The following is a 21,935-nucleotide window of genomic DNA, read 5'->3' as shown; positions in this document are numbered from 1 at the left end:
TTCCCAGGGTCAGTATTCGCATGAGTGCTTCCATTATTTGAATCCTATCTAATAGAAAATATTCTTACACATCCACCCATAATCCAACTCACTTAAAAAGAAACGGCCTCGTGATCTTCTCATTAAATTCTAAAACAATAACACAAGACAAATTTCTATGACATCATACGTAACTACTCTTTATTCGTATGACCACGTTGACATAATCGTAATTCATAGGAAAAAACGAACAAAACTTATTTGTCAAACACAATCTTTTACCTTTTTGAACGGAAATAAAATAAACTAATAACCAATCGTCAGAAAATACTAAAACATGTTCCATGGAGAGTATGCTACGTATGACTATACATTTTTCATCGACTGCTATCTCACCATGTCACCGCAAGATCGTGTCATCGATGTCGGCGACAATTTCTGGATTGGATATTTTCCGTAGCACCCGAGACACTAGATCCATTAATGGATCCTTCACCCAATTGTCCAATAAATCAGCATACATCTACAGGAAAAATATTGATTATAGATGAATCCATCATGTTTGAAGCTAAAATAACTTGCGACAGGCAAAGAGGTTTATGAGATTAACATCTTCACTATCACGGATAACTAGGATTTGAACCCAATGGCACCATTCAATTCAAATAACCAGTGTGATATATATAGTTTTACAGATGTACCAGCTCAGCTGAAGGTATGGATACAGTGAAGGTCAATTCAAACAGTTGTCAAGTGGTTATAAAAAGTTTTTTTCAGGAAATAAAGCAATTTAGTTATCTCGCAATTGCATGCATGGAGGCGGTCCAATATCGCACCATTTTAACAGCGAATGATCGCAGTGGCTCTATCAAGTACATTATGTGCCTTGACAAAAGATCAGCAATGATCTTATACATCAGAAATTACTGATAACTGATTCGTTTATTGGCAGACTGCCAACACGCGAGCTAACAATTGTAAACCAAAAATAATGGAATGAATTAATGAGTTAATACGTTTGCTGCCAGTGACTATCACTCGTTATAGCCAGCATAACAAATTTTATCGAAACGAGTTATATCTAGCAGCAACCAAACCCAACTAAAAGTCATCTGGCCGAACAGAGCATATGAGATATGATTTGTTGGGGATACCGCTGTACGAAGTACGCTTAATTTTTGGTTAATTAAGTCACGATTAAGAAGGAAAGCAAATCCAACTGCTAGGCCGGCTCCGAACACAGGGTGATTTCCTTTTTTCATCCAGTTCCGTCATCTTCATACCCTAAATACTTTCATACCCTGAATAATTTCAAACAGGAAGTTGTTCTGTGCAGAATTTTGATGACTTGGATGTTTAGTTTTTCTGAAACTGTTTTTGGGTAGCAGACGAAAAGAGTCAGGATGGATTAGGACGGCTTGAGGAGTGATAGGTTGGGTGGATGGTTAATGGGTTAAACCATCTTGCAAAACAACCTCGGGTAGTGGTGAGTGCATTAAAGCAAAAACAAACTGCAAATGAGCAAAAATCCCAAGATCACATCTCTAGAACCTACGTACCTGCAAGGTTTTATCATTGTTAGACAGATGTAAAATGGCTACAAGTGCCAATTCACTGTTACTTTTCACTAGCGTGTTCTTTTCTTTAGTTCCATTGACTAACATTGGTATCCACGCTTTTGCTGTAGGCGCTGGCAATGGTTTATCCATAGTACATGCAACGAAGTTTATCACTTGAGCCGCTAATGCCTTCACGTCGTTCGAGTCATTTTTTGAGCACTAGAATCAATCAAAACACAGCTCGACTGAACTACAGTAAACTATTCTTATGCTAGCAAGGTTCATAGCCACCATGATTGATCTAATTCCATCATGACTTTCCATGACTATTTTCATCCCGATCATAAGACTTTTTTAGTCTAAAATCTATAACATTTTTAGCTGCGTTATATACTAGCAGTTAGAAGTTCATACATCTGAAAATCTTTGAGATTTAAATATAATTCCAGGTGCAATCAAATTGCTCGACAATCTTCATTTCATTATGTCTTGAGGATTTTCAACGTAATGTCGAAATGATGGTCAATATTTGTTCATCTCTTATTAAGCATTTAATATTCGCCATTCAATTGGGGCATCAGGGCTATGATTTCATATAATATCTACATGTAATATAATATAAAGAATGCGTATTCGACATTTCTCTACCTTAGAGATAGAAGATATCAGGTCAATAGCCATACTGTTACCAACATTCCACTGGTAGCGTAATATATAGCCAGCACAACGAATACCGCTCAAAACAACGGGCACCTTAAAAAAGAAGAAGACACAATTATGAACACGATTATGACTCTTCATCATACTATATAGATTATGCTTCATGTACCATAAACTTAGATTTGAAACTGATGGATAGATTTTACTGATACCTAACCCTAAGCTTCATAACAACTGAATAATTGCTGTAAGGTTCCTATTTGATTAATTTGTTACAACTTTTCAATTCTTTAAACGGACATTTAAAATTCAGTGAATTTTAAAAATCGAAGTGAAAAACTTCATTTAAATTTGCTAAGGGCCTACTTAAATCCATTAAATATGATTACTTCTTAAATTATGAATATGCTTTTTTGAGCTTCCAAACTTGGTATAAAAGCTTGTACAAACAACCTATTCTATAGTGGTCTGATCTGATGACATTTTGGTTGCCAACCATAATCTTCAATCTACCTGGTATCTACATGCACAAAAGACGAAAAACGGAATGCAATAGCCTTCTAGGACGGCAACATGCGTTTAAACGATACTCACCCTATCCGACTGCATATATTTGCAGACAATTGATGTGACTTTTGGTTCCCAATTCGGGTCGAGTAGATTCTGTGGACATTCTTTCAAAGCAACCATTAAAGCAAGGCTACGCCCGTGACGGATAGTCCAGTCGAGACTCGGATCATTATCTATAAAATGAGTTCACATATTCAGCCAACATCTCACAAAAATTTGAACATACGTCAAGAATCTATTATGCTGTAATAATAGAAATAATATTGTATCAATTAGCTTAGAATCTAGCGCTTGTGATTCGATAACCCTGAGTGTATACGAATCTTAGGTTTTTATTCCTTTGGTACACATGTATGAGAGGATATGATCCCGAAAACGTTTCATGTCCTACCATATCGGTATGTCTATTTTAATGTCAATATTTTGTCAATAGCAAATAATTATGAAATATTTCAACTTTGAGTTCCAACAGTTTGGCGAAAGGGGATATGTTTCATTTGTTATGCTAACAAAATTTTCACCCAAAATAAGTCAATAAGCCATCTCAAAAACATGGGCTTCAATTTCATGGAAATCGTTTTTAGATTTTTAGATATGTAGTCTACAATTTTGTAAATGCTAAGAAGACAGTCTGTTTGACTGGCAGAACAGACGAGGTCAAATATAATTTACAGTAAATCAAAAATATAAATATACTTATAATAATCAAAATAACCATTATTTCAGTGTAGCCGTAATAGCAACCTGTTCGTAATATACTAAAACCACAAACTATACAATCATGATGGATTAGTGAGGCAAGTATCTTTCCCAGAATTCCCAAGCTTTAAGTACCGGTAGTTCACATTTGACCCGATAGCTAACATTAGAAATATATACGCCATATACGGTAATGGGAGCCCTTACTCGTATTGCTCAATTACACATAGTATACACTCAAATGAGTTTTGGGATTTGTATCCGGAAAATGAAGTCGTTAGAAATAAGCATTTTACCGAGGAGATGATCAATGAGTAAACCGACGAATTCTTCATCCGGCAAACAACAGCATATTGCACCGAGACATCCCGCACTGCATGACCTCGCGGTGTCTTCACCGGACGACATCAAACCGATCAACGCCGTGACGATTTGTTGCCTGATGCCATTGCTCATTTTATTGCCAGCTCCAGTGATGCAGCCGCGTAGGGCTTGTAGGAATGTGTCCCTGAAAGCAACTCGAGAGGTAAATTTTCTCATACCCGAATTATGTAGCAAGCGCGTGGTAAAATAATGGATTTCGCGTTCGTGAAACAGCTCCAGCGTATTATTAACCAATTCAGTGCCAAAATAGTACCAGTACATTTTTGCCCCACCAGATGTTTAATACCAAAACCACATCAACAAAAGCTTAAGTAATCTTAATCTTAATCAGAAAGAACAGCCATCGCTGTCCTGTGATAGTTTAGTCTGCACATGGTCATCGACAAACAAAGAGGCGAGGTAGTGTTGGCATTGAAAATAACCCTGCATGGAATTAGGCCAAGGCTGAAAATTTCATGAAATATATGATGATTCTGATTAATGCTACCAGTAAAACTTGTAAGAGTATTCTTAGGCATTTCTCTTTATGGCATTCCTAAAATGTATCAAGAGCTCTCGCTTATCCTTCAAATAAGAAGACCCATCAGATATGTAACATACATTATGTAACCGCACACAACACATGTAGTACTTTACTGCAGGTGGATGTAGATGATGAATAGAGGTGATGAAACAAGGTCACAAAGTAGTGCCTTTAGATAACAATTTCTAATCAATACGGAGCACTCTTCTTCATATCATCAATCTTTGGAAGCATGGTAACATAGATCGGGATGCGATCTTTCAGTTTGGGAATATCTCCGTCTATAGGCAAGAAAGTCGACTAAATTGGTGCAAAATACGTTGGTCCTATTTGGAAGGGTCTGCCGTACCTGATAGACGCGTCATCAGCATTTTTGATACCAGTGTGAAGTTCAGTGAATAGTGGATCGACTCGAGTGTGTATGGATATGAGCTGTCCGAGTGCCGACGCCGCCTTCAACCTCACCGACCGGTTTGGATCGTTCAACGCTTTGATGAAAGTGGTCTGCAGCTGCGGCAAGAAAGGCTTCAACATGACGCCACACTAGAAATCGAAAGGTCAATCTGGTTAAAAATCACGCAAAAAAATATTTTACTTTCAGATGTTAATGTAGCTAATGTATCAAACACAAATACTTAAGCATATCTTACAATAGGCATCTTAATCTTAAGAGGGAACTCTCATATTTTCGGTCCAACAGAAAGCTGAATCAATCTGATCCGCAGGATCAAGCAACAGGAGTAAATTTACCTTCGAAAGTAATAACCCAAGCGTTTCCAGAACGGCAACTTTAACCGAAAAGCTGAATCGGTCACCGAGTATACGGATGAGCGGACCGGTGATATGAATAACTGATGGCTTCAAAGCTTCAGCACTTGTCCTCTTGATAACTTCGCCGAGACCGATTGCTGCAGATTCCTTCAATTCCGGTGGACCGTTCAAAATACCTTCGCGAAATATCGGCAGAATAGGAGCAATACCCTAAAATTAGGAAGTAAACGCATTTCACACCAAGCTTCACAAAGCTTTTTCTAGTATGCTTTGAAAAAAATAGCAAAATTTCAGTTTCAATTGTTGGAGCTGTTCACTGCACTATGGCTTCCTTTGACATTGATTCAACTTTCAAACATACTAATCTGAAATATACCTTTTTCGGAATGCAGAAGCCAGGAAGTTCTTCTTCTTTGTAGTCACTCAGAGCGAAGCGAAGCGCCTGACGAACAGTGCTGATATGTTGTAACATTTCGGTCGGATCCATATTCTAATAATAGTAAATATTCTTGTTAAAGTAATTCATTTGCGGCATGAAATTCAACTATGGTGGGAACTCAGTATTCATGGACAAAAATATATATTTGAACATTTTCACCACACAGATTGGATTTTCCTTACAACAGGAGACAAACTATTTGTTACAACCTAATCCACTGTTGAACAGTTTATAAGATTATCAGGTATATAAGATTCTGTTATAACACAGTTCCACAATATTTTTCGATCCACATTATCATATCATCATTTACTTCATTATCGATATTCATTTTTACATACCTTAGTGATTGCGTTCAGACATTCCCAGCCTTCAAGCAATACGCGCGTATCCGTGTACGTGAACAACGAAATCAATCCGCGTATCAACTGCGGCACGTACTCTTCGTAGTCCATTTTCGTTTGACTGCAAAACGCTTTCAGCATCGTTATCGCGGCGAAACACTCGCTCATATCAGTCGCGTTGCTCGTCGCTCCCAGCAGTTCATCCATGATCGAGTGAATTCCTACCGGGTCCTGCACCGACAGCACGACGCTTTGGCAATAGCCTAGTTGCTGGTGGAAGAAATTGAAATAGGAAATTCATTTCATATTTCTTTTAACACCCCCAACCTGCTAAGCACCAGGCAGATGGCATAATCAGTGGGTTCAATGTTTCTTTTTCCCAATGGGGGAGAGACCAGAGAAGAACCTTCGACCAAGAAACTCTGTCGCCACCAGGGTTTGAACCCATAAACCCTGGATTGACGAGACCAGTGACGAGACCAGTGCCGAGACCAGTGTCCCTTAAATGCCACTCGGCCACTGCGACATTGAATCAATTTCAACTGTTCGGATCATTCGTTCAGACGCTGGCAGTAATCAGGAAGTTGGCACAATGGAATAAGATACAGTAGACGCCGCTAAGTCGGATGTTTTTGGACTGTAAAAATGTGTCCGAATTGAGTAATATCCGAGTTGGATGTTATGTTTTTCTTGAATAGTGTCGCAAGTAATTCGACAAACATTTGAGTTGAACAGTTATCCGAGTTGGTCGGATCCAACTTGGGCGGAGTCTACCGTAGATCATAAACTCTTTCCATAATCAACCAGAGTATGCGACTTCATCACAAATGCCCATGCCATTCTCGATACTATGAAACAGCAAACAACTAAGATGAGCTACATAGAAGAATCTTGATATGGCAATGTGTTCAGTTGATTTAGTGCGCAAGAATCTGTTAGTTTGGAGTAATTAACCGACTTGATTAATTATTCATTTTCTACATTGCATGGTTCGCATCCTTAAGATCAATTCGTTGCAATTATGCATGTATTCTTTTCATGTACAAAATCAAATCCTAATGGCAACCCACCTCAACTTCGTCAGGACATCCCAGACTTCCGGCTAGGGCACGCATCAGAGCTGGCAAAATCCTATTCAAATGTTTCGTCAGCGATTCACCAGCGACTGTCGACAGGAATGAGAGCGCTCGACTATTGACGGGGGGTGCGGTTAGCTAGAAAACAAGATTTCAATATGCATTTGATACTTTCATGTATTGAAGGTGAAAACAAAATTTGTTTTGTAACGAAAATCCATCATACCTGAGGAACAAGGAATGGCAACACCACTCGACTTTTGACAGCCATCACTTGTTTCAAGCCGTCCAAAGCAAGATCAGATAATTCTGGGTCATCCTGTAATAAAAAGGGATATATTCATACACTACATGTTCTTCATCAGATGTTCCTATTGATGGATTCTAGGACAATTGCCCCCAGACAACTGCCGCCCAGACAATTGCCCCCTGGACAAATGCCCCCTAGGACACTTCCCCCTGAACAATTGCCCCCCGAATAAAATCTTTTTTAATTTGGATTTACACCACCTAAATACTTTACTTAGAAATTCATTTGTACATTATTGAATATAGATTTATAAGATATAGAATTACTGATGTTGTGTGCAGATCAAAAACTTTAAATCAGTCCTTGAGTAATTATAATTCACTTACCAAATTAAAGGAAACTTAATTAGTCCACTTATGAGTACATTAGTTAATGTTAATAAATTTATTGGAATTAGTTTTAGTGTTACTTCAGCCAATAAATAAATTGCCCACGGGCAAAGTGTGGTTTACCTTGAAAGCTAGAGGTTGTTTGGAGTAAGGGCATTGCTTGAAAAATCTTTTTAATTCGTGACTTCAAAGTTCCACAAGTTTATAATGTATTTTATCTTTCTTAAAGAATTATTTTGTAGTCAAATAAGACCAAAGATATACATTTGGTTACGGTCCACGTCCAAAAGTTTGTAGGGTACAGGTAGGCGTGGCAGGGAAATCATTTTATATTTTCCAAAAAAAATATGTTTCACAATATGAAAAAAATGTTCAAATAAGGCCATCCCAAAATAAATGTCTGTTTGCCGTAACACCGACTCAACTTTTCAGGATGAGTCGGTAGGTAAGAAAACTTACACTTCAATATCAATCAAAACAATCACCAGATATTAAAATGAAACAATACCTATGGCGGATGTGTGAAATAATTACATCCTCACCAGCAATGAGCATTTAAAATTGGCATGTATACGGCACCTAGTCCAATGAAACGTACGCCATTCTATGGCTTTCCCATTATTATTTTAGTAGCGCCGGAATTCCCCGTATATCCCAAAAATTACAATTTTTGGAACTAAAATTTGTATTTCCGAGTAGTACTTACCCTTTCCTATGGTTTTTGCCAATATTTTCTAAATTTGGATTTATCGCCAATGGTTTTTCTATACGACCCGGCCCTGCGGTATTGCATTTAGCCACCGGCGAAATCCGCCATCTTTTTACGTCATAGCAGACCCAAAAAAAAACAGCTATGCGGGGCAGGTGGCGGGATTCCCACCATAGGAAAGGGTAAGTACTACTCGGAAATACAAATTTTAGTTCCAAAAATTGTAATATTTCCGTCGAGTACTGTACCCTTTCCTATGGTTTTTGCTAGACTAGCCTAGCACAAGGATGGTGGGAAAGGTAGATAGAAAAACCACCGCTCAAACGCAAGGTAAGAGGGAAAAGAGAGCACTTACCCAAGCACGGAATGGAGCACTGTAGCACAGGGTAGACCGGTTGGCCACAGTGAGTCCGTCTAGCTCAGGGCCCCCCCCAGAATTTTGCGAAATTAATACTTGCAGATATGAGCCCAAACTATGTACAAGGATACACCCCCTGTGATCCTGATAATGCAACATAAATATTCTACACTAAAGGGTCCGATCGGAAAGAACGGACACCTTGAGCCATGACAACAGGACCAAGTGAAGCTAATGAGCCTAACTGGCCTGAAACATCCCGTAAATAAAATGACGTGAATGTCGACGGTGAATTCCAAAAGGCGGCCCGACAGACTTCCTCCAATGGAGCACCCGAAAAGGCTGCGCAGGAAGTAGCCATAGACCTCACTTGATGAGAAACCACTCCCTCCGAGGAAAGATTCTCCTTCAATAAAATGTCCTTGATCAGTGAAGAGACCCATCGGGCCACTGTGTCCCGCGAAATATCCCCCTTTAGGTGATCCAGCAGCGGAATAAATAACCGCTCCCGTGAACCCCTCCGAGAAGCAGAGCGATCTAAATAGAAACACAACGCCCGCACAGGACATAAAGTCCTGTCCGGGATGCCCAGTTCCACTCGATGTTTTAGGGCTTCAATTCGCCATTGACGCCCAACTGAGCCTGGTCGTTGGTTCTTTGCCAAAAATTCCAAAGCAGGCCGCAGCGAAACAAATTCATTCGCTGGCCCAAAGACAATATGACCTTGTCGGACTGAAAGCGCATGAATCTCAGAGGGACCGGCCGAGCAAGCCAAGAACAGCAAAAATACAGTCTTTTTTGATAAATTTGCAAATGACGCTGCCGAAAGAGGTTCAAATGGAGCCTCCATTAACTTCTTCAAAATTACAGACAGATCCCATGGTGGAACTGTCCTTGTTACCCGAGGCCGGGAAATAGAAAACCCTGCAACCAGCTGGGATATCCGATGATCCCCTGCTACATCTGGCCATCCAGAAGCACGCAATGTATGAGAAATCGCGGAGCGGTAACCTTTAATAGTTATGACCTGACCTGCAAACCTTTTACTTCAAATAGTTGCAGTAAAAAATCTGCCAATTGAGCTACAGAGGGTGAGCATGGATCAATTTCCCCTGCAGCACACCAATCCGCAAAATGACTCCATTTGGCATCGTAAATGGTACTTGTTGATGGTCGCTTAGATCCTGCGATAAAGGAGGCAGCCTGTTCTGAAAAGCCTGAAGCTGACAAAGATCGCTGGGCAATGGCCAGGTGAGCAGATTTAACCACTGGCTGTTTGGATGATGCCGAAAGTTCCCCTGAGACAGAAGCGATGGGAAATTCGGAAGAATCCTGGGGTTGTCGCACAGTAGGTTGAGAAGTGGTAGGAACCATTTCTGAGCCGGCCAACATGGTGCTATCAGAACTATGTTGCAATTGACTGATCTCTCTATTTGATCCAGTAAGCGCGGCAGGACTGGTGTGGGCGGGAACGCATACGCATGCATCCCCGACCAGTCCAGAGAGAAGGCATCGACCCCCCACGCTTCCGCGTCTGGAAACGGGGACACAAACAGAGGACACCTCCGATTGAACCGGGTGGCAAACAGATCCAGCAGCGGATTGCCAAAAATGCACCGAACCCGATCGGCAACTTCTTGGTGGAGAACCCATTCTGTCGCAATAGCCTGACCTCGACGAGACAGAGCATCGGCCATCACGTTCCTTTTCCCTGCTAAATGTGCAACAGTCAGGGACACGCCCTTTGTCTGGCACCAAAGAAGAATTTTGGCCGACAGACCTGTGAGGGTTTCTGAGTGAGTGCCCACTTGGTTCTGAAGGTAAGCCCTCACTGTTGAATTGTCCGTGGCTAACCAAACGTGGTGGCCCTCCACTCTCCTGTGAAAGAACTTCAGGGCCTTCCACACGGCCAGCATTTCTAGGAAATTTATGTGGTTGGTGGCCTCGTAGCGAGACCATCTCCCGGCTTTGACTCGGTTCTCCAGATGTGCCCCCCATCCTTGGTGACTGGCATCCGTGAATACACGAACTGGAGCCTCTAACGGGGCTAGTGACACCCCGAGCAGAAGATTCGTAGTTGCCGCCCACCACTGAAGATCCGGACTTAGATTGGTTGGAGGTACGGGAATCAAGGCCTCCCAGTTGCCCTTCGACTGAGACCAGAAGACCTTCCAATATTGTTGCAAGCGCCTGCTTCTGAGGCGGTCTAAGGGCACCACCAGACCCATGGAGCTGATGGAGCCTAGAAGCCGTGACCAGTAACGAGCTGTTTTCGGGGTTGTGGACACTCCCGCTACAGCTTCTTGAAGTTTGGCTACTCGAACCATAGACGGAAAGACTTTGCCGATTCGGAGATCGAAGTCCATGCCGAGATAAGTGAACTGTTGGGCCGGCGTCAACTGAGATTTTTCCCTGTTTACGCGGAACCCTAGCTGATGGACTAAGTCCAAGACTGAGGTCATTGCCTCCCGACATTCCTGAGCCGAATTCGCGACTATTAACCAGTCGTCGAGGTAAACGAACAGTCGAACACCCCTTGACTGAAGTACCTTCTGAACTGACTTGACCAACTTGGTGAAAACCCACGGGGCCGTACTGAGGCCAAATGGAAGAGACCTGAATTGGAACTGGCGGCCTTTCCACTTTATCCTGAGAAATCGCCGAGATTTTGGGTGAATTGGAACCTGAAAGTAAGCATCTTTCAGGTCCAATGAAGCCGCCCATTGACCCGGACGGAGCCCTTGAATCACGTCCTTGGGCTTGGTCATCCGGAACCTTGGAATGTCTAGGTGCCGATTGAGGGATGACAGATCTATCACTGTCCGTTGACCCCCTGTGGCCTTTGGTACCATGAATATTCGAGAAAACCAGCCGGGAGAAGTTTCGTTGCAAACTGGTTCTATCGCTCCCTTCTCGGCCACTTCCTTGAGAGCCGGAGAGATTAAGGCCTCCTGACCTGGTTTTGGCCGCATGTCGGGAGGTGACCTCATCAGGCGCGGTCGCCTTAGGAAACGGAGACGGTAGCCACGAGAGACGACCCGGGAGGGCCAACCGTCTCCAAAGAGGTCGGACCAGTGGGTTGCTGCCTGCTGCAGACAACCTCCCACTGGTCCCAAGAATTCATTTCGAGTTTTTCCGAAAGGAAGAGCCCCTTTTTGGAGCCTTCCCCTTGCCTCGATACGAACCGGAACTGTTACGACCGGACGAGGCTTGACACGATTGTTGAAGTTGCGCGCTAGTTCTCCAACCGGCATCCGAAGCCGCCTGAGAAAGCGCTGAAGTTTGAGATGGTCCTGTTTGCGTCCGTGCCGAACCTTGCGCCGCCGGCGTCGGACCAGAACGCTTTTTCCACGGAGTTCGGGGGTTGGACTTGGCCTGAACCTCCCGAATCTTCCTCAGCTCTGCGGAAACCGGAGCGCACCAACCGGAGAAGAGACGTGAAGACGTCCCCAATGGGGCTCTCAGCAAAGCATTGGACACCATATCCGGTAGACGAGTTTTGGAACTGGAGTCCATCCCTAACTGACGGGAGGCTAACACCAGATTAACCTGACCCCGAACCGACAACGGAATTACATGCGAAACAGACCGAGCCAAAGATTGGATAATCCGGTCCATTCCCTCCAGTTTTAGGGCAACTGACTCTGGGTCGGAGCCCGCATGAACGGCGGCCTGAATCTCGCGAAGCTCACCCGTCAACACCTTAAGTGCCATATCTTGAAACGAACCAACCCTGGTAAGATTGTCCAGGATTGACGTCATGGCCACCAAACCGGACTTAGGCAAACGAATACCCGACTGTGCTGTAACAGTATCCGGGCTGATCAAAGTATAATCAGCATCCAGGCAGTTATGACTGTGATCCACAGCACCTGGAGTTGCGTAATACGCCGAGCGAAATGCGCCTATAGGTGGATCGGTTGAACTAAAATATTTCCCAGATTTCATACCCCGTCCTGGAGGGGGAAATGAAAATGTTCCAGGCCGACATTCACCCCATAATTGCGTATCCAATCGAGCCCATTCTCTCGAAACCGCTGACGATTCCCGTAAAACGTTAAGATCGGAGTCCGGAGGGCGATAAGCTTCCATTGACTCACCGACCAGAGGAGCTGCTGTGGGCTTAGCGCGAGTTGCCCCGTGCTTGACAAAGAACTCACTTATCATCGCTCTAAATGGCATGTCCCCCGCTGGTTCGGATAAAACTGAACGGGACGGAGATACATTGCGAGCCAGGGAAGCCCCCATCGTCTGGGGCAACCCACAATTGCTCGCGACAGGAACGACCCCAGAAGGAATTGCCGCTTCTGGGACCGGATCCTCATTGAAATCAGACCCTACCGCAGCATCCAGGAATTCAGAGTCAGAATTCCGAAAAACTGAGTGGGCTGGCGAACTTCTAACCGGACAATCAGGAATAGGCTTACCTGTTGTAGAAGTTGCAGCGACTTGTTGCGACGAAGATAACACGTTTAAAATTTTCTCCTCAAATACATGGAAATCCTTCTGAGTCAGGTATTTTCCAGTATCCCGGTGACGGTCCCTCGAACGGGATCGCGACCTACTAGAAGAATCGCTTTCATCGCTAACCGGCGTCGACGAACGATGAGAAGACCGATGGCGAAACTTCCGACAATAACGATCGTAGTCCCTCTCGCGATCAAACCTTGATCTGCGAGAAGGAGATCTTGCTCGTTTATTACGCTCACGGCGTCTAAATCTAGTGGGAGAGCGAGCTCTATCCCCGGAGCGACGATCAGAATCAGACGATGAACGTACCGGATGTTTTGAACCGGATGACGTCTGGACCGGACCGGTGGCCGAACCGGACCGATGCCCGACCCGGACCGGTACCGACCGAACCGGTGCGGGCCGTCGCGACTACCGCGGCGCGTGCTCGGTTCCGAACATGTAGTCTGAACTGGCCGAACTGGCCGAACCGGTGAACGACCAGAGACCGGTGAATGACCGGAGACCGGTGCCGTTGAACCAGCGTTCCTCCCCGGTGAACGGAGTTGGGAAGCCGATCGTACCTGAACGACCGGCGACCGCTCCGCTTTACGATAAGAAACAGGATTAGAAACGTCGGTTGGCACATCGGCCGAAACCGACGAATCCCTGCTAACTCGACGACGATCTCTTAGTTTAAGAGCCTTATCGGCCCGAAGCCAAAGGTCCTCGGACCACACGACGCAAATCTTGCAAAGATTGCTCCTTGCACATATTTGACCGGATTTGCGCCTGCACGACGCACATGAATCGTGGTTGTCCCAGGCGCCAAACAAATGCCCGCATCCCTCCCTGCCACGATGCTGACCCTTAGGAGGGGGTGGCATAATTATCCTGTTACAAATCAAAACAATTCAATTCAATCAAATTATATTTGTAAATAAAATTCTTACGGAAAAAAAGAAACCAGGGATAACCCCCAAACCGAACGGACTCACCGTTATGAGAGTAAAAACTCCCTAATATCCTTATTCCCAGATTTTTACGGCGAAAAAATCCAACGCGTTCTACTGCGAGATTCGCCGGTGGCTAAATGCAATACCGCAGGGCCGGGTCGTATAGAAAAACCATTGGCGATAAATCCAAATTTAGAAAATATTGGCAAAAACCATAGGAAAGGGTACAGTACTCGACGGAAATACAGCCAATCCCATTCGCTCGTAGAGACGACGCCCCCCAATCGAGGTCATTGCAATTTTATACACGAGAGCTAAGAATTTTCCCGCCAAAAACAGTTTTTCATAGAATTTTAACTCGTTGATGTACATCGACGGAGGTTCGCCATGTCTTCAATCGCATCGATTATACGTCGTTTAAGCCGAGAACCAATGAAACAAATGCTCACATAAAAAAACGTACCACGATTTTACATGAATTGGCCCAATGCCAACCTCATATCGCTGACAAAGGTAAACCAAAAACTTTAAATCAGTCCTAGAGTAGTTAGCTGCACTAATTAGCTAGTCTAATTAGTTAGAAGTAAATATCTGTGTTATTTTAAGATTAAAAAGATTTAATTTGGGGGGCAATTGTACAGGAGGGGCCTGTCCAGGGGAAATTGTACGGGGCAATTATCCGATGATCGCTGTCCGGGGGAAATTGTCCGGGGCAATTATTCGATGATCGATGAGGATTTGGCCAAATGATATGCGTATCTGATCAAAAGGAAAAATCAAAATTTAGTACATATTCTATAATGACCTTCTTTCTAGATTTTGAGCCTTCTACATAATTAAACGTAAGGAAAAGTGTGTCTCTTGATAAACTCCAAATGAGCTTCAGGCTCCATAATAGTGAAATTTTTATTCATCATCAATCATAGAATTTGTAAAATTTAAGCAGAATTCTCGATTGCCACAGTCAAACATAGATCCCTCATTGAAAGAACACTCACCAACGACTTAAGTAGATATGGTAAGATATCATCGAGTGCACGAGAACCGATGTTGTTGTGCAAGTTGTCGAATGTTTTAGCGGCTGCTTCTCGAACCTCCGGTAGAGGATCGAGCAATGCCTTGCGAACTGTTGGCACCAAACTGTCGGCGAATACAACCACCTACAAAATAAGAATCGATTTATTTAATTCGATGTCGGATGTCATCACTGGTAAGTTTACGATCAAAACAGGAAAAGCTTATTTGCAGACGGAGGATCAAAAAGATGTTTGTTAGTTTTGTGACATTACGTTATCCACAAATGAAAGTTGTTATTCTTCCTATGAATGTTTAGGTATCTACCATTCATACCATGCATTTTGGCTACAAACATGTTAAATATGTTTACATTTTCAGATGTCAGTCACACTCTTTGCACATTTTCCAAAGTAGCAGTGACTACTGGGTAGCCACGGCTAAAAATTAACTCACGTGATCTCTACTTGTTGAACTCATAATTTCCGTGAGACCGATGCAGACGCCTTGCCTCTGGTCACTCTGTTCACTATCTAATCCTCTCTCTAAGATAGGTATGATTTCTGGTAACACGCGTTCACCAAGTTTTCGTACGATATCACCCAGGGTACGAGCAGCAACCTATCGGTATATATATGTATATAGAACAGTATGAATTATATCAAGATATAACTTGCACAGCCTTGGCTTAACTGCATCATTGGTTCTGTTCTTTTAAAATACGATGGTAAGCATATTGTTCGACAATATCATCGAATACATCTGCTGAGTTAGTTCTGATTGATTTCGTACCTGTCGTTTATCGTAGCTCGTACTCGCGAGACAGCCGAGTAAAAGAGAAAACAGAGTTGGAAGTATTTCTCGTAGCGTTTTCGGCGTATTCGTAACGATGACCTTCCAAACGTGAAGCGCAGCTTGTCTAACCATCAATGCTGTATCAGATCGTCCCATATACAAACCAGCCAGAACTCGATTTCGTCTGTCTTCACCGAGCACCATCAGAATAGCCTGTACACATATTTCAAATGTATATATCTTTGCTGCAGTCAACGTTTGGTTATGACTGGACTAATGTGATGGATTTTTCAAAAATCGAAACTTACAGATTGTGAACCTTCGGTTCCGAAATTGTCGTCTTCTCCGGCACCTTCCGTAGTCATCTTACCAGTAACACCTGAATTGAATCATTGAACTTGAGATCGAATACTGATCAGCGTAAATTTCCTGCTGACCTTACGGTCTAGACCGCATATAGAATAGAACAGCTGCTATCACACTACATATACTTTAAGTACAAACCTGAGACTCTGTAAAGAAGATCACCCAATAGCTGAACAGAACTGTATCTAATACGCCAGTTTTCATCAAACAAACCATGTTCTAGCTCCGGCAGCAACAAAGTGACAGCTGTGTCGGCATACATGTTGATTATACGTTGGCCAGCTCGTAGAGCTGTATCTCGGACATATTCGGACTCATCCGCTAATGCCTAAAACACACACACAAAACTATTACAGAATGGTTCCAATGTAAGAAAAGATGGTCTATTTTCCCCTAATAAGCCGAGGCCTTTACGAGTGCCGATTCTGCTGAACAACAATGGCCAGTCAGCCACCTTGATTTCCGTGGTTTGTGTGCAGATGTGGTTAGGGTAGAGTCAAATATAAACGAATTATCAAGACCATACATCATGGCGTATCAAAAACTTCCCAAGAAAACTAGATTCTGTCTACAAATGGACAGTCTACAGAGGGACGACAGATAAATGTTAACGCAGAAGTCCACTGGGATTTAAGTGGGCTAGAAATATCTCACAATAAAAGTAAGGATTAAAGCTGCATATCTTAAAACGTTTGTAATTTAATTTCAGCCTTTACATAGTCATACAAATAGCTATTTTCTGCTCATGGAAAATTTCTTGGAGATGACAAAATATTCCTTGAAGCTCCTTGAATTGGCACCTTTTAATCTTCATTTCTATTGTGGGACTTGTGGACTCAACGGGACGTGTTTTTAAGAATCACATCTTTGAGAAATCTGCCACTATCCTATCATTCAATCAGTGCTTGATAGTTGATTTAACAATGTCGCACTAGCAATAAATAAAATAAGTACCTGTAAAATCGATGGTAAGATTGGTCCGACGTACGGCGTGAAATCATTTCCGAATACACCGGGCAGATAGATATACATCATGATGTATCCATCGCGTACATGAGACGCAATGTCAGATCGCTCGGATGTCTGAATAATGTCAGGCATCAGTTTGTGCAACTTCTCAATACCGAGTCCACCGACAACTTCAGCCAATCCTACAAAATTACAATTTTTGGAACTAAAATTTGTATTTCCGAGTAGTACTTACCCTTTCCTATGGTTTTTGCCAATATTTTCTAAATTTGGATTTATCGCCAATGGTTTTGCTATACGACCCGGCCCTGCGGTATTGCATTTAGCCACCGGCGAAATCCGCCATCTTTTTACGTCATAGCAGACCAAAAAAAAAACAGCTATGCGGGGCAGGTGGGCGGGATTCCCACCATAGGAAAGGGTAAGTACTACTCGGAAATACAAATTTTAGTTCCAAAAATTGTAATATTTCCGTCGAGTACTGTACCCTTTCCTATGGTTTTTGCTACACTAGCCTAGCACAAGGATGGTGGGAAAGGTAGATAGAAAAACCACCGCTCAAACGCAAGGTAAGAGGGAAAAAGAGAGCACTTACCCAAGCACGGAATGGAGCACTGTAGCACAGGGAAGACCGGTTGGCCACAGTAAGTCCGTCCAGCTCAGGGGCCCCCCCAGAATTTTGCGAAATTAATACTTGCAGATATGAGCCCAAACTATGTACAAGGGATACACCCCCTGTGATCCTGATAATGCAACATAAATATTCTACACTAAAGGGTCCGATCGGAAAGAACGGACACCTTGAGCCATGACAACAGGACCAAGTGAAGCTAATGAGCCTAACTGGCCTGAAACATCCTGTAAATAAAATGACGTGAATGTCGACGGTGAATTCCAAAAGGCGGCCCGACAGACTTCCTCCAACGGAGCACCCGAAAAGGCTGCGCAGGAAGTAGCCATAGACCTCACTTGATGAGAAACGACTCCCTCCGAGGAAAGATTCTCCTTCAATAAAATGTCCTTGATCATTGAAGAGACCCATCGGGCTACTGTGTCCCGCGAGATATCCCCCTTTAGGTGATCCAGCAGCGGAATAAATAACCGCTCCCGTGAACCCCTCCGTGAAGCAGAGCGATCTAAATGGAAACACAACGCCCGCACAGGACAAAGTCCTGTCCGGGATGCCTGGTTCCACTCGATGTTTTAGGGCTTCAATTCGCCATTGACGCCCAACCGAGCCTGGTCGTTGGTTCTTTGCCAAAAATTCCAAAGCAGGCCGCAGCGAAACAAATTCATTCGCTGGCCCAAAGACAATATGACCTTGTCGGACTGAAAGCGCATGAATCTCAGAGCGACGGGCCGAGCAAGCCAAGAACAGCAAAAATACAGTCTTTTTTGACAAATTTGCAAATGACGCTGCCGAAAGAGGTTCAAATGGAGCCTCCATTAACTTCTTCAAAATTACAGACAGATCCCATGGTGGAACTGTCCTTGTTACCCGAGGCCGGGAAATAGAAAACCCTGCAACCAGCTGGGATATCCGATGATCCCCTGCTACATTTGGCCATCCAGAAGCACGCAATGTATGAGAAATCGCGGAGCGGTAACCTTTAATAGTTATGACCTGCAAACCTTTTACTACAAATAGGTGCAGTAAAAAATCTGCCAATTGAGCTACAGAGGGTGAGCATGGATCAATTTCTCCTGCAGCACACCAATCCGCAAAATGACTCCATTTGGCATCGTAAATGGTACTTGCTACCAGAACTATGTTGCAATTGACTGATCTCTCTATTTGATCCAGTAAGCGCGGCAGGACTGGTGTGGGCGGGAACGCATACGCATGCATCCCGACCAGTCCAGAGAGAAGGCATCGACCCCCCTAGCTTCCGCATCTGGAAACGGGGACACAAACAGAGGACACCTCCGATTGAACCGGGTGGCAAACAGATCCAGCAGCGGATTGCCAAAAATGCCCCGAACCCGATCGGCTACTTCTTGGTGGAGAACCCATTCTGTCGCAATAGCCTGACCTCGACGAGACAGAGCATCGGCCATCACGTTCCTTTTCCCTGCTAAATGTGCCACAGTCAGGGACACGCCCTTTGTCTGGCACCAAAGAAGAATTTTGGCCGACAGACCTGTGAGGGTTTCTGAGTGAGTGCCCCCTTGGTTCTGAAGGTAAGCCCTCACTGTTGAATTGTCCGTGGCTAACCAAACGTGGTGGCCCTCCACTCTCCTGTGAAAGAACTTCAGGGCCTTCCACACGGCCAGCATTTCTAGGAAATTTATGTGGTTGGTGGCCTCGTAGCGAGACCATTTCCCGGCTTTGACTCGGTTCTCCAGATGTGCCCCCCATCCTTGGTGACTGGCATCCGTGAATACACAAACTGGAGCCTCTAACGGGGCTAGTGACACCCCGAGCCGAAGATTCGTAGTGGCCGCCCACCACTGAAGATCCGGACTTAGATCGGTTGGAGGTACGGGAATCAAGGCCTCCCAGTTGCCCTTCGACTGAGACCAGAAGCCCTTCCAATATTGTTGCAAGCGCCTGCTTCTGAGGTGGCCTAAGGGCACCACCAGACCCATGGAGCTGATGGAGCCTAGAAGCCGTGACCAGTAACGAGCTGTTCACTCCCGCTACAGCTTCTTGAAGTTTGGCTACTCGAACCATAGACGGAAAGACTTTGCCGATTCGGAGATCGAAGTCCATGCCGAGATAAGTGAACTGTTGGGCCGGCGTCAACTGAGATTTTTCCCTGTTTACGCGGAACCCTAGCTGATGGACTAAGTCCAAGACTGAGGTCATTGCCTCCCGACATTCCTGAGCCGAATTCGCGACTATTAACCAGTCGTCGAGGTAAACGAACAGTCGAACACCCCTTGACTGAAGTACCTTCTGAACTGACTTGACCAACTTGTTGAAAACCCACGGGCCGTACTGAGGCCAAATGGAAGAGACCTGAATTGGAACTGGCGGCCTTTCCACTTTATCCTGAGAAATCGCCGAGATTTTGGGTGAATTGGAACCTGAAAGTAAGCATCTTTCAGGTCCAATGAAGCCGCCCATTGACCCGGACGGAGCCCTTGAATCACGTCCTTGGGCTTGGTCATCCGGAACCTTGGAATGTCTAGGTGCCGATTGAGGGATGACAGATCTATCACTGTCCGTTGACCCCCTGTGGCCTTTGGTACCATGAATATTCGAGAAAACCAGCCGGGAGAAGTTTCGTTGCAAACTGGTTCTATCGCTCCCTTCTCGGCCACTTCCTTGAGAGCCGGAGAGATTAAGGCCTCCTGACCTGGTTTTGGCCGCATGTCGGGAGGTGACCTCATCAGGCGCGGTCGCCTTAGGAAACGGAGACGGTAGCCACGAGAGACGACCCGGGAGGGCCAACCGTCTCCAAAGAGGTCGGACCAGTGGGTTGCTGCCTGTTGCAGACAACCTCCCACTGGTCCCAAGAATTCATTTCGAGTTTTTCCGAAAGGAAGAGCCCCTTTTTGGAGCCTTCCCCTTGCCTCGATACGAACCGGAACTGTTACGACCGGACGAGGCTTGACACGATTGTTGAAGTTGCGCGCTAGTTCTCCAACCGGCATCCGAAGCCGCCTGAGAAAGCGCTGAAGTTTGAGATGGTCCTGTTTGCGTCCGTGCCGAACCTTGCGCCGCCGGCGTCGGACCAGAACGCTTTTTCCACGGAGTTCGGAGGTTGGACTTGGCCTGAACCTCCCGAATCTTCCTCAGCTCTGCGGAAACCGGAGGGCACCAACCGGAGAAGAGACGTGAAGACGTCCCCAATGGGGCTCTCAGCAAAGCATTGGACACCATATCCGGTAGACGAGTTTTGGAACTGGAGTCCATCACTAACTGACGGGAGGCTAACACCAGATTAGCCTGACCCCGAACCGACAACGGAATTACATGCGAAACAGACCGAGCCAAAGATTGGATAATCCGGTCCATTCCCTCCAGTTTTAGGGCAACTGACTCTGGGTTGGAGCCCGCATGAACGGCGGCGTGAATCTCGCGAAGCTCACCCGTCAACACCTTAAGTGCCATATCTTGAAACGAACCAACCCTGGTAAGATTGTCCAGGATTGACGTCATGGCCACCAAACCGGACTTAGGCAAACGAATACCCGACTGTGCTGTAACAGTATCCGGGCTGATCAAAGTATAATCAGCATCCAGGCAGTTATGACTGTGATCCACAGCACCTGGAGTTGCGTAATACGCCGAGCGAAATGCGCCTATAGGTGGATCGGTTGAACTAAAATATTTCCCAGATTTCATACCTCGTTCTGGAGGGGGAAATGAAAATGTTCCAGGCCGACATTCACCCCATAATTGCGTATCCAATCGAGCCCATTCTCTCGAAACCGCTGACGATTCCCGTAAAACGTTAAGATCGGAGTCCGGAGGGCGATAAGCTTCCATTGACTCACCGACCAGAGGAGCTGCTGTGGGCTTAGCGCGAGTTGCCCCGTGCTTGACAAAGAACTCACTTATCATCGCTCTAAATGGCATGTCCCCCGCTGGTTCTGGATAAAACTGAACGGGACGGAGATACATTGCGAGCCAGGGAAGCCCCCATCGTCTGGAGCAACCCACAATTGCTCGCGACAGGAACGACCCCAGAAGGAATTGCCGCTTCTGGGACCGGATCCTCATTGAA

At 44.7% G+C, this 21,935-nt stretch overlaps 1 protein-coding gene across 1 annotated transcript in view; it reads right to left on the bottom strand.

Moving 5' to 3' along the window:
• Positions 1-161: 161 nt before the first annotated feature.
• LOC141900608 (stalled ribosome sensor GCN1-like) overlaps positions 162-21,935 on the bottom strand; it is a 54,847-nt gene continuing 33,073 nt past the window's right edge. Inside the window, exons 36-52 of the mRNA XM_074787586.1 lie at positions 17,245-17,441; positions 16,429-16,618; positions 16,233-16,303; positions 15,922-16,137; positions 15,586-15,750; positions 15,114-15,275; positions 7,231-7,323; positions 6,999-7,142; positions 5,926-6,198; positions 5,522-5,635; positions 5,125-5,355; positions 4,724-4,917; positions 3,764-3,975; positions 2,793-2,941; positions 2,187-2,291; positions 1,539-1,757; positions 162-502 (exon numbers count right to left, since the gene is read on the bottom strand). Of these exons, the coding sequence (XP_074643687.1) occupies positions 380-502; positions 1,539-1,757; positions 2,187-2,291; positions 2,793-2,941; positions 3,764-3,975; positions 4,724-4,917; positions 5,125-5,355; positions 5,522-5,635; positions 5,926-6,198; positions 6,999-7,142; positions 7,231-7,323; positions 15,114-15,275; positions 15,586-15,750; positions 15,922-16,137; positions 16,233-16,303; positions 16,429-16,618; positions 17,245-17,441 (2,858 nt within the window). The 3' untranslated portion in view covers positions 162-379. The remainder of the gene's footprint in view (positions 503-1,538; positions 1,758-2,186; positions 2,292-2,792; positions 2,942-3,763; positions 3,976-4,723; positions 4,918-5,124; positions 5,356-5,521; positions 5,636-5,925; positions 6,199-6,998; positions 7,143-7,230; positions 7,324-15,113; positions 15,276-15,585; positions 15,751-15,921; positions 16,138-16,232; positions 16,304-16,428; positions 16,619-17,244; positions 17,442-21,935) is intronic.

This window comes from Tubulanus polymorphus, chromosome 2 (assembly GCF_964204645.1).
Source record: "Tubulanus polymorphus chromosome 2, tnTubPoly1.2, whole genome shotgun sequence".
Classification (NCBI taxonomy): Eukaryota; Metazoa; Nemertea; class Palaeonemertea; order Tubulaniformes; family Tubulanidae; genus Tubulanus; species Tubulanus polymorphus.
The sequence above is the reverse complement of the archived record's forward strand: the minus strand, read 5'-3'. Positions and strand labels throughout refer to the sequence as shown.